The 14,304-nt window shown below is 29.0% G+C and overlaps 1 protein-coding gene across 3 annotated transcripts in view; it reads left to right on the top strand.

Annotated features, from left to right (window-relative positions):
- The window catches only part of LOC129755768 (uncharacterized), a 208,657-nt gene extending 194,924 nt beyond the window's left edge, over positions 1–13,733 (top strand). For all 3 annotated transcript variants that reach the window (XM_055752409.1, XM_055752408.1, XM_055752407.1), the window contains 4 exons: positions 6,886–7,297; positions 7,370–7,774; positions 12,233–12,487; positions 12,561–13,733. In XM_055752409.1, coding sequence (XP_055608384.1) covers positions 7,263–7,297; positions 7,370–7,774; positions 12,233–12,487; positions 12,561–12,834 — 969 coding nt within the window. In that variant the 5' untranslated portion in view covers positions 6,886–7,262 and the 3' untranslated portion in view covers positions 12,835–13,733. The remainder of the gene's footprint in view (positions 1–6,885; positions 7,298–7,369; positions 7,775–12,232; positions 12,488–12,560) is intronic.
- Positions 13,734–14,304: the final 571 nt, after the last annotated feature.

Below are 14,304 nucleotides of genomic sequence, written 5' to 3'. Positions count from 1 at the left end.
TTACAAAAATGACATAAATTACAAAAATGACAAAAATTAAAAAATTACAATAATTAAAAAATGACAAAAATACAAACATTACAAAAATTACATAAAATACAAAAATTACAAAAATGACAAAAATAACAAAAATTACAAAAAATACAAAAATGACAAAAATGACAAAAATGACAAAAATGACAAAAATGACAAAAATGACAAAAATGACAAAAATGACAAAAATGACAAATATGACAAAAATGACAAAAATGACAAAAATGACAAAAATGACAAAAATGACAAAAATGACAAAAATGACAAAAATGACAAATATGACAAAAATGACAAAAATGACAAAAATGACAAAAATGACAAAAATGACAAAAATGACAAAAATGACAAAAATGACAAAAATGACAAAAATGACAAAAATGACAAAAATGACAAAAATGACAAAAATGACAAAAATGACAAAAATGACAAAAATGACAAAAATGACAAAAATGACAAAAATGACAAAAATGACAAATATGACAAAAATGACAAAAATGACAAAAATGACAAAAATGACAAAAATGACAAAAATGACAAAAATGACAAAAATGACAAAAATGACAAAAATGACAAAAATGACAAAAATGACAAAAATGACAAAAATGACAAAAATGACAAAAATGACAAAAATGACAAAAATGACAAAAATGACAAAAATGACAAAAATGACAAAAATGACAAAAATGACAAAAATGACAAAAATGACAAAAATGACAAAAATGACAAAAATGACAAAAATGACAAAAATGACAAAAATGACAAAAATGACAAAAATGACAAAAATGACAAAAATGACAAAAATGACAAAAATGACAAAAATGACAAAAATGACAAAAATGACAAAAATGACAAAAATGACAAAAATGACAAAAATGACAAAAATGACAAAAATTACATAAATGACAAAAATTACAAAAATTACAAAAATTACAAAAATTACAAAAATTACAAAAATGACAAAAATAACAAAAATATTAAAAACAACAAAAACTACAAAAACCACAAAAAATTCAAAAATCACAAATATGACAAAAATGACAAAAATTTCAAAAATGACAAACATTATAAAAATAACAAAAATTACAAAAATTACAAAAATTACAAAAATTACAAAAATTACAAGAATTACAAAAATTACAAAAATTACAAGAATTACAAAAATTACAAAAATTACAAAAATTACAAAAATTACAAAAATTACAAAAATTACAAAAATGACATAAATTACAAAAATGACAAAAATTAAAAAATTACAATAATTAAAAAATTACAAAAATACAAACATTACAAAAATTACATAAAATACAAAAATTACAAAAATGACAAAAATAACAAAAATTACAAAAAATACAAAAATGACAAAAATGACAAAAATGACAAAAATGAAAAAAATGACAAAAATGACAAAAATGACAAAAATGACAAATATGACAAAAATGACAAAAATGACAAAAATGACAAAAATGACAAAAATGACAAAAATGACAAAAATGACAAATATGACAAAAATGACAAAAATGACAAAAATGACAAAAATGACAAAAATGACAAAAATGACAAAAATGACAAAAATGACAAAAATGACAAAAATGACAAAAATGACAAAAATGACAAAAATGACAAAAATGACAAAAATGACAAAAATGACAAAAATGACAAAAATGACAAAAATGACAAAAATGACAAAAATGACAAAAATGACAAAAATGACAAAAATGACAAAAATGACAAAAATGACAAAAATGACAAAAATGACAAAAATGACAAAAATGACAAAAATGACAAAAATGACAAAAATGACAAAAATGACAAAAATGACAAAAATTACAAAAATTACAAAAATGACAAAAATGACAAAAATGACAAAAATGACAAAAATGACAAAAATGACAAAAATGACAAAAATGACAAAAATGACAAAAATGACAAAAATGACAAAAATGACAAAAATGACAAAAATGACAAAAATGACAAAAATGACAAAAATGACAAAAATGACAAAAATGACAAAAATGACAAAAATGACAAAAATGACAAAAATGACAAAAATGACAAAAATGACAAAAATGACAAAAATGACAAAAATGACAAAAATGACAAAAATGACAAAAATGACAAAAATGACAAAAATGACAAAAATGACAAAAATGACAAAAATGACAAAAATGACAAAAATGACAAAAATGACAAAAATGACAAAAATGACAAAAATGACAAAAATGACAAAAATGACAAAAATGACAAAAATGACAAAAATGACAAAAATGACAAAAATGACAAAAATGACAAAAATGACAAAAATGACAAAAATGAAAAAAATGACAAAAATGACAAAAATGACAAAAATGACAAAAATTACAAAAATTACAAAAATTACAAAAATTACAAAAATTACAAAAATTACAAAAATTACAAAAATTACAAAAATGACAAAAAAGTTACAAAAATTAAAAAAAAAACAAAAATTAAGAAAATTTCAAAATATGCAAAAATTACAAAAAATACAAAAATGACAAAAATTTGTAAAATTACAAAAATTACCAAAATTACCAAAATAACAAATACACTAAAAATAACAAAAATAAAAAAAATACAAAAATAACTAACATTACAAAAATTTCAAAAATGACAAAAATGACAAAAATGACAAAAATGACAAAAATGACAAAAATGACAAAAATAACAAAAATGACAAAAATGACAAAAATGACAAAAATGGCACATATGACAAATATGACAAAAATGACAAAAATGACATAAATGACAAAAATGACAAAAATGAAAAAAATGACAAAAATGACAAAAATGACAAAAATGACAAAAATGACAAAAATGACAAAAGTGTCAAAAGTGTCAAAAACGATAAAAATGACAAAAATTACAAAAATTACAAAAATGACAAAAATGACAAAAATGACAATAATGACAATAATGACAAAAATGACAAAAATGACAAAAATGACAAAAATGACAAAAATGACAAAAATGACAAAAATGACAAAAATGACAAAAATGACAAAAATGACAAAAATGACAAAAATGACAAAAATGACAAAAATGACAAAAATGACAAAAATGACAAAAATGACAAAAATGACCAAAATGAAAAAAAAAGTCAAAAAGGACATAAATAACAAAAATTACAAAAATGACAAAAATGACAAAAATAACTAAAACAACTAAAATAACTTAAATGACAAAAATGACAAAAATGACAAAAATGACAAAAATGACAAAAATGACAAAAATGACAAAAATGACAAAAATGACAAAAATGACAAAAATGACAAAAATGACAAAAATGACAAAAATGACAAAAATGACAAAAATGACAAAAATGACAAAAATGACAAAAATGACAAAAATGACAAAAATGACAAAAATGACAAAAATGACAAAAATGACAAAAATGACAAAAATGACAAAAATGACAAAAATGACAAAAATGACAAAAATGACAAAAATGACAAAAAGGACAAAAGTGACAAAAATGACAAAAATGACAAAAATGACAAAAATGACAAAAATGACAAAAATGACAAAAATGACAAAAATGACAAAAATGACAAAAATGACAAAAATGACAAAAATGACAAAAATGACAAAAATGACAAAAATGACAAAAATGACAAAAATGACAAAAATGACAAAAATGACAAAAATGACAAAAATGACAAAAATGCCAAAAATGACAAAAATGACAAAAATGACAAAAATGACAAAAATGACAAAAATGACAAAAATGACAAAAATGACAAAAATGACAAAAATGACAAATATGACAAAAATGACAAAAATGACAAAAATGACAAAAATGACAAAAATGACAAAAATGACAAAAATTACTAAAATTACGTAAATTACTAAAATTACAAAAATTACTAAAATTACATTTTTTTTGAAAAATTGACAAAAATAACAAAAATGACAAAAATGACAAAAATTTCTAAAATTTAAAAAAAAATGACAAAAATAACAAAAGATACCAAATTTACTGAATTTACAAAAAAATTACAAAAATCACAAACATGACAAAAATTTCAAAAATTAAAAAAAAAATGACAAAAATGACAAAAATGGCAAAAATGACAAAAATGACAGAAATGACAAAAATGACAAAAATGACAAAAATGACAAAAATGACAAAAATGACAAAAATGACAAAAATGACAAAAATGACAAAAATGACAAAAATGACAAAAATGACAAAAATGACAAAAATGACAAAAATGACAAAAATGACAAAAATGACAAAAATGACAAAAATGACAAAAATGACAAAAAGGACAAAAGTGACAAAAATGACAAAAATGACAAAAATGACAAAAATGACAAAAATGACAAAAATGACAAAAATGACAAAAATGACAAAAATGACAAAAATGACAAAAATGACAAAAATGACAAAAATGACAAAAATGACAAAAATGACAAAAATGACAATAATGACAATAATGACAAAAATGACAAAAATGACAAAAATGACAAAAATGACAAAAATGACAAAAATGACAAAAATGACAAAAAGGACAAAAATGACAAAAATGACAAAAATGACAAAAATGACAAAAATTACAAAAATTACAAAAATTACAAAAATGACAAAAATGACAAAAATGACAAAAATGACAAAAATGACAAAAATGACAAAAATGACAAAAATGACAAAAATGACAAAAATGACAAAAATGACAAAAATGACAAAAATGACAAAAATGACAAAAATGACAAAAATGACAAAAATGACAAAAATGACAAAAATGACAAAAATGACAAAAATGACAAAAATGACAAAAATGACAAAAATGACAAAAATGACAAAAATGACAAAAATGACAAAAATGACAAAAATGACAAAAATGACAAAAATGACAAAAATGACAAAAATGACAAAAATGACAAAAATGACAAAAATGACAAAAATGACAAAAATGACAAAAATGACAAAAATGACAAAAATGACAAAAATGACAAAAATGACAAAAATGACAAAAATGACAAAAATGACAAAAATGACAAAAATGACAAAAATGACAAAAATGACAAAAATGACAAAAATGACAAAAATGACAAAAATGACAAAAATGACAAAAATGACAAAAATGACAAAAATGACAAAAATGACAAAAATGACAAAAATGACAAAAATGACAAAAATGACAAAAATGACAAAAATGACAAAAATGACAAAAATGACAAAAATGACAAAAATGACAAAAATGACAAAAATGACAATAATGACAATAATGACAAAAATTACAAAAATTAAAAAAAATTACAAATAGTACACAAATAACAAAAAATACAAAAATAGCAAAAATTTATAATATTACAAAATTAATAAAAATGTTACAAAAATAAAAAATTACAAAATTGCGCAAATTACAAAAATTGCTAAAATTACAAAAAATACGAAAATGACAAAAATTTCGAAAAATTACAGAAATTACCAAAATTAACAAAATAATAAATATACCAAAAATAATAAAAAACAAAAATGACAAAAATAACAAAAATAACAAAAATGACAAAAATAACAAAAATATTTAAAACAACAAAAACTACAAAAATTACAAAAAAAATCAAAAATGACAAAAATGACAAAAATGACAAGAATGACAAAAATGGCAAAAATAACAAAAATGACAAAAATTACAAACATAAAAAGTTACAAAAATGACAAAAATTGACAAAAATGGCAAATATTTAAAAAAATGACAAAATTTTAAAAAAATGGCAAAAATAGCAAAAGTTACAAAATTTTCATAAATTACAAAATTTACAAAAATTACAAAAATGACACAAATTTCAAACATTATAAAATTTTTTAAAAAAATGACAAAAATTACAAAAATTAAAACATTTCTAATATATCAAAAATGACAAAAGTTTAAAAAAAAATACAAAAATTCAAAAAAAAATACAAAAACAACAAAAATTAACAATATTACAAAATAAACAAATATGTTACAAAAATAAAAAAATACAAAACTTGCGAAAACTACAAAAATTACATAAAATACGATAATGACAAAAATGACAAAAATACAAAAATTACCGAAACTACAAAAATAACAAATATACCAAAAATAATAAAAATAACAAAAATTACAGAAATTACAAAAATTACAAAAAAATCAAAAATCACAAAAAAGACAAAAATGACAAAAATGGCAAAAATTATAAAAATGACAAATATGACAAAAATGATAAAAATTACAAAAATTACTGAAATAACAAAAATTAAAAAATTGACAAAATAACAAAAGTTACAAAATTTACAGAAAATGACAAAAATTACAAAATTGTCAAAAATGACAAGAATGACAAAAATGCAAAAAAAAACAAAAATTACAAAAACAAAAAAAAGTTACAAAAATGACAAAAATGACAAAAATTACAAAAATGACAAAAATTACAAAAAATACAAAAATCCCAAAAATGACCAAAATTTCAAACATTATAAATATTTAAAAAAAAATGACAAAAATTACCCCATGATGCTTCGTTCTAGAAGAGTCGTTTTCGGTTTAAATTTTCCGGTATTTTTTTTTCAATTTTAACTTTTTCTAAGAAATCTAAGGTTTTACTATTCTAATTCAATTAAATATATTTTGCACAAAATACGCTATGAGGTTTCTCATAATGGACATCCTTTATCATGGAACCATTCATCAAACGAATTTATAACCATTTTGCAACTCACTTTAATAATAGCCCATGGAGATCGTTATGACTCTCACACAAGCCCTACAGAAACATAAACACACCTTATGCAAATTATCAACCATCTAACGTACCACGACTCTAATAACTATACTTAATCGATTTTCTTTTTCGTTTCACTTTCAGATCTATGCACATAGGCTGAACTCCACAATTGCGGCAAGCCCCCGTTGATTCTTAAAGGAGTCTTAAAGGAGCGTGATCACTTCAACAATTACTTACCTACTTACTTTGGGTTGAAGTCAACAGCGCTTTTGAGTTCATTGGTAAAAATTCGCAGTTACCAATGAAGTGTGAGCAGGTTGGCAGTTTGCGATCGTTAGCGCCCCCTTTTGTCCAATTCACGCACCTGCTGCTCAACGGCGGCGTGATTCCCTGAATTTCGGAGGCTACATTCCTGCCCGAGCATTGCTGTTATATTGGGATCGCTGTTAGGCGAATAGTTTTCAAGTCAACCCCGTCTTTCGAAACGCTTCAAAATTAAAGTCTTCAACGACAGAAATATGCTGAAAAATATTCATGAACGGACGGTTAAAAAGTATGTGATCCAAATTTGAGGGATAAAAATTTGTCGTGTTCTTATCCTTTTTTATTTTTTTTGTTATTCCAGGGTTAAGGGGAACCACTACATCGCCAGTCGTGGTGGCCGTGATACGGTCGATCTGCCCTATGCCCAGGCGAATCGCGGCTATTCGACGGATGGCGAGGACAGTCAGCGGGCCCCTTCGGATCGAACCGTGTCCGAGTATACGGTAGCAAACGAACGGGCCACCCCACCGACAGCACCCTCCCGGAAGCCTCGTGGCGTCGTTGCTAACGGAACCGGAAACAGTGGAACCCATAGCAATGGGTCGGCGATATCCGGAGTCCATGGAGGCCCTCGACCTCTTTCTAGTCCGCCCACTAGGGCACCCCCGAGGGCACCATCGGCGCTCAGCTACGATCACCACGGAGGCGATCATGGAAGCGACATCTATGTCACATCGGCAGCCTACAAGGCACCCTCGGAAATCAGGTACGCAAGATTATTCGTGGAATCATCCAACGCAGGGTGGCCACCGCACCGGATTATTAGAAAATTAAAACCTGAAAACGAAACAGAAATCCAAAATAATCTGTTTTATTCTAAGACTATGTACCTATATTGAAATTCAAAATTCTTCCATGCCACCATCATCATCATTTTGATTTTCGGATGTAATTTTTGATTTTTATCACATAACTTGAAAACTTTTCGAGCAAATGAAAACAAATTGGTCTGGAAGGGTATATGGGTACGATAAATAGTTCTATGAATATTTGGTACCCCTCCCTCTGTCCAGTGAGGAGATAAAAAGTGGGGAAGGGGTTCCTTCACAATTTTCAGCATTACTGGAAAAATAATCAAGCAAATGAAACCAAATTTATCGAGGGAAGGTATTTGATTACGAGAAATGTTTCTATGATATTTTTAAAATCCTCCGTTAATTCGAAAAATCTTAAAGGAAAAGGGTGCTCCCATACCATTTTTTACATCACTCGGACTCTTTCCCAGCAAATGGAATGAAATTTGGCTTAGGACGGTATTTGAGCACAAGGAATGTTTCTGTGATTATTCGGTACTACTTCCAGTCCAGTTGAGTGATAGGAAGGAGAGAGGGTGGCGCCTTTACAATTTTTCGCATAACTCGAGAACTAATCGAGCAAATGGAATCAACTTTGGCATGAGGAAGCATTTGGATACGTAAGACAGATTTTTGCTTATTTGATACTTCTTTCTCCTTCAATTTGGGATACAATTAGAGAAGACGGGAGCTCACATACGATTGTTTTGCATAAACCAAGAACTTATCTAATAAATGGAACCAAATATGATATGGGAACAGTCATACAATCGAGCAAATGGAACAGAACTGGGCATGGGAGTGTATTTCAATACACGAAATGTTTGATCTTAATCCCCTCCTTCCGGGTAGGGGATAGGTAGGAAGAGTTTCTTCGATACCAATCTTATAGCATAACTCTACAACTAATAAAGCAAACGGAACCAAAATTGGCTTAAGAGAGTATTCGAGCACAAGAAATGTTTTTCCTGTGGTTTAGCACTCCTCCCTCCATTCAGTAGAACGATAAAAAGTGGGAAGAGGGTCACTCATACAATATTTAATATTTCGATAACTAATCAAGAAAATGGAACCAAATTAGCATGCGAGCATATGTACGGGCAATGTTTCTTCGATGGTTTGAGACCGCTTTCTCCTGCCAAAGGGGAAATATAAAGTGGGGAGAGGGTTAATTTTTTTTTATAACTCGAGAACTTATCGAGAATGAACACACTATGTCCCATGACATTATTTCGTTATAAAAAATGTTTCTAGGATAGTTTGAGACCCACTCTAAAATAAAAAGCGACAGCGAAGATTTTATATATAAAAAAAATATTTTGGCATAACTTATGAAGCAAAGAAATGCAGAATTATAGAAACGAATAAATTACGGATTTAAAAAAAATCAATTGAGATTTCAAAATAAAGAGTTTCAATTTTATTTTGAAAAACCCGTTAAAATGATTTCGAAAATAGATTTTTAATGTTGTGCAATTTAATTAAATGTAAAATCACTAGGTATCACAAATTTCAAGAATTTTGGGAAGGTGTAGTAAAGCACACCGGGTCAGCTAGTACACAATAACTTGATAAACGTACATATGTTTTTACAAAAATGAATATTTAGATGGCTAATCATTTGCCAGCTGATCAGGTATATACACGTGTGCGGAATACCTGCCGTAAATTCATAACATTTAAAATGTTATAATTTTTTTAACGGTTGCGTAAATGATTGGATCATCCCCCAAATAACACAAACACATATACGTATATTCATTCCATAACAGATCACATCGGAGACATGGTGTCGGTCGTAAGTTGCATTGAAGATTTGCCGAACTCATAATCTAAAGCAGGGATGAGCAACGCGCGGCCCTTAGCACACTTATGTGCGGCCCGCGAAGTTTTTTCTCAAATGAAATACAATTTGTTGACTTTCTACAATAAATTGTTTTTATCATTAAATATCATGAAATACAAGTGCATATTAAAATAAATAAAAATGATATTTCGATGACTTCATCAAACATGCACTTCACTTGATTGTGTTTGAATTTGTCCCATATCATTCATATATTCATATATCCATATATTTATATGTCCCATATCATATTATTCGAACGAAATCAGAGAAAGATAAAAAAAATCACTATTTTCAGGGATTTTCATCCTATTGGATGATTCATCCCATACAAAAAAAATCACTTTAAATTTAAGATTTTCTTCTAAAAAATTTTCAAAGCTTACATTTGTTTTTCAAAGTTCATTATAAATAAAAAAAAAACCCTAAAAATTTATTTTTTCACCCAAATATGAAATTTTATCATAACTTAATGCTGAATTTCTAAAACTAATGTGAATAAATGTGGGCCAAAATCGGTCGGGTTTCTATTAAATTAGGAGGTGCGACCAGACTTGTCTCAAATTTTTCTTGGATATCCGATTATAAATCGGACAATCTGGAATGCTTAAAGTTACAGATGAGAATGGGAATTAGTTAATGCAGTGGGAAAGTGATTTTCTAAGCTTCAAAAATAAATGTCGTTTTGTAAATAATTCCGAATATATTCCGAAGATAAGTTATTTTGAGATTTATTGATTTTATAAAATTTGCCAAAAACTGGCTTTGTTTCGTTAGCACTGAAATATTGACAAAACAGAAACCATAAACAAGTGAAATATTTTTGTTTAGAAAAGTCATGCCAAACATAAATAGATTGAATCATTTTAGGAATGGATAATGACAATTCACATCAATGTCATTAGATTTTCATAAATTGGCTCTAGATATCCCAGCAGGGGTGTTTTAATTATATTTAAAAAAAAAAAACCTTGGAAAAATCGAAAAATTTCAAGAATTAAGAATCTAAACGAATGTAATGCTAACTGTCCCAAAACTTCTAACAATTATTAATCAATGACCCACATGGCACAGAAAAGATTAACAGCGATTAGTCAGCATTAGGAAATAAAATTCTTAATAAATTTGAATCAGGGTCATTTTGAGTGCGGCCCGCCGAAAAAAATTGAAACTGAAATTGGCCCGTTGTTTCAAAAGGTTGCTCACCCCTGATATAAAGAATGCAATTTAGAGCATACGTTGGCAAAGCTGCGGTGAATCCGTGCACCCAAGGTGGATTATCTACATACATACATGCAAATTAAGTAATGCGAGTGGGGCTTCGTTCGAATTTTGTGAAAATAAGGCAGTTTCTCTGTGATTCGAAGAACAATTATCTCGAGCGAAATATTTGCCATTTTAGTGTGTTCTCACATTTTTCTAAGGAGAACGGTGGACTTGGAATTTTTGAAAAATTGGCGGTCATTTTTTAACATTTGGAGACCAAAAATTGCCCTAATGTCCATTGTAGTCATGCGATTTGACATTTCTGGGATAAATAAACCGAGAAGGTTTCAAATCCCGTAAAAAGATTTACATACATAATTTGGGTGGGATAATCTATTTCGTATTGCGTAATATTTGTACTACATATTTTTCATTGGAGTAAAATTTGTAAGAATATGCAAGTAACAGAAATTACTTATTAAGATGAATCTATACCTGATTTGACTTAGGCAAATGTCTTTTGGCCTGCCAGCAAGTCTCATTTCTGAAATTTGGCCCATCTGTTGAAAATGTTGGCCACCCATGCTCTAGCTTTTAGTTTTAATCAAACATTCTCTAAGGACAAACTCATCCAAGCATTATAATATTATGTCTTAAAAATTTACTGTTTCTCTGATCTTTTTTATTTATTTTTTTAATTTTCTGATGCTAATCGCTACTGTAAGTTAAAGATCGCTAACATTTATAATATATTCAGTGGTCAAGACTGAGTTTTTAGCGATTTCATTAGCGCTGCTCACATTTTAAATTCTAGTACGCTGTAAGTAAGGAATGTTTGTTTGAAATATGCGAAATTTTCTTCAAACAATAGTAGATAACATCTCCATTTGAAAAATGACTAAAAACATTTTTTAAACTGATTTTTTAATCTTTTTTCTAAAACTTGTATAAATTGGAACGTGTAAAATGAAGAATTCGTAATCAACATTCGAATTTTTGCCATATGAGAATGTCAACTTTTGAAGTGACCTTTCACCAACATAAGATGTTGTAAAATTGGAAGTCAGACTTATTCTGAACAAGTTTTACATCTAAACTACAAATTAATGGTAATTTGACAATAATGAAAATTTGTAAATAGTAAATTTTTCAAAAGCTTACAATAAAGATTTTTTTTACCAACATTGATAAGCTGAAAAACCTTCATAACCCGGGATAAATTGGCAGTTCCAAAACGAAAAAAAATGTGGTCATCCTGTTCAACATTTTCCGAACAAACCATTGTTTTTTTTTCTATTTCATTCTTCTGGAATTACAGTCGTTACAGCGCACATCGAAACCAGCACAACACATCACGGGGTCCCCGGAGCGTCTACAGTGTTGCCAGCACCGCAAAAACTGGCCGGAGTTCGCGCCGTCATGGCGCAAAAGTTGAGGCAATGTCCGCACCGAATCCTTTCTGTCCCAACGTCAAGGGCGTCTGCTGTCTGATGTTGCTGCTGAACCTGGGTCTTATCCTGATAACGCTTGGATTTGTGATAGTGATGCAGTTTATGGAGCCACTCTTCGTTTGGTGAGATATCCCATGCACGCAATGATGCAAAGGCTACATTCAAAATTACTAAAGAACCTCTCCTCTCCAACAGGATCCTCGGTGTGGTGTTTCTGGTGTTCGGATTTGCCACCCTGATCGGTAGCATGATCTACTGTGTGATCGTGTGTCGTGACGCCAAAACTCCTTCACAGCTGCGCAACGAAGATCTGTACTGGACCAAACACTGGCAGAAAAGCATCGGCTATACGCCTCACGAGATCGACTACAAAACGGATCGGTTCGATGAACGTGACCGGTACTCGGATCGTTTTTCGGTCAGCAAAATGAGCGGGAAATATTCGGACAGGGACATCACCCGCTACTGAGATTGGCCACCAACGAACGAAATTATCGACAAAAAAAGACAAAACTGAACGGATGCAATATAGAATTATGCAGAAACAACAAATTCAAATGTAACCACAGTGTAACTGAGAGAAACGATTGTTACTAATAAGATTTAAAAGTAAAATGATTTCTACCCGCTCTCACAAGTTAATGAGCACTAATTTTAATGAACTAGCAAAGAGAGTTTAAATTTAATAATGTAAACACAGTCGATAGAGTATTAATTCTGCCAAGGTAGAATATTTTAAGAATAAAAAATAAAAATAACACGAATCGATCGCATAACTGTATGAGTAGAAAAAAAAACTCTAAATAATCAGTGTGTAATTCAAAGAAGGAGAAGATCATAATTTAAATCGATTATAAACGATGTAACACGAACGAATAATGTATATAATAAAAATAAAAATACAGTGGTTTTAATATAATAAAAAAAAGTTGGTTTCTTCGAATCGACAAAAGAACATAAAAGAATAAAGTTTGGTCTCTGATTAGCATTTTAGTTTGCATGCCCTTTATCTCTGGAGCCACTTTTTTAATTGAAATATTCGCTCAGTTGGTAACTTGATGGACTTTGTTTGATACCAAATTTGAGCACCACTGTGAATTTAGATTTTGATTTAACAAACTTCGTCTTACACTTTGCTAGGCACACAGAATTGTATCACACCACACACAGTGAGGACAATAGCGTAGGTAGAAAACCTTGACTCGAGTAGAACAATACCCTAGGTAGACGATCGAGTTGAAACGATCGTGCGTGGCTCTGCTGATCGGTCTATTCGACTGCAGATTTCACCGAGGCAACACATAGTGTTCGATTGCGCGCGAAATATAGTTTTGTCCAACGAGAAATAAAACCAGAGTTTCACTTCAAGTTGGCTTTTTATTTGATTTAACGTGTGCGAAATTCCCAAGTATTCTGGGGCGATAGAATTCAGTCTGAAATTAATTTGCGGTGAAACAAGTCGAACTGTTATAACCAAGATTCTCAGCAACGTGGTTGCGAATCTTAAAAGGTGTACCCAAAGTGTCAGGAGGGCTTCTCATCCGAATGGACAAAGTGCTGATTTTCATGTACAATTATGGTCCTTCGAGCCGGATGAAAGCCTTTTCCGTGAAAATTATCACGACAAGTGAAAAACCGTGAAGAATAAAGCCGCAATTGGCGTGGAAATCACAACGTGATTGACGCCATTTTGTAGACGGCTTGGGGTTATTGTGCGAAATCCTTTGTGTGAAGCCATTGTCCATTGTGAAAGGATCCATTGTGGTGGGAAACGGCTTGGGTTTCTGGGCCACGTGTTCCCTCAGAGTGAATATCTGGCGAAATAAAGCCCTGAAATCAAAGTGTGGGGGAAAATAACGCGAAATTTGTGCAAATAAAGATGTAAATCACACCGTTGCAAGGCAAGAAAAGTGTGATTGAGCACACGTGGTTGGAAATA

Source organism: Uranotaenia lowii, chromosome 3, assembly GCF_029784155.1.
Source record: "Uranotaenia lowii strain MFRU-FL chromosome 3, ASM2978415v1, whole genome shotgun sequence".
Classification (NCBI taxonomy): domain Eukaryota; kingdom Metazoa; phylum Arthropoda; class Insecta; order Diptera; family Culicidae; genus Uranotaenia; species Uranotaenia lowii.
The sequence above is the reverse complement of the archived record's forward strand: the minus strand, read 5'-3'. Positions and strand labels throughout refer to the sequence as shown.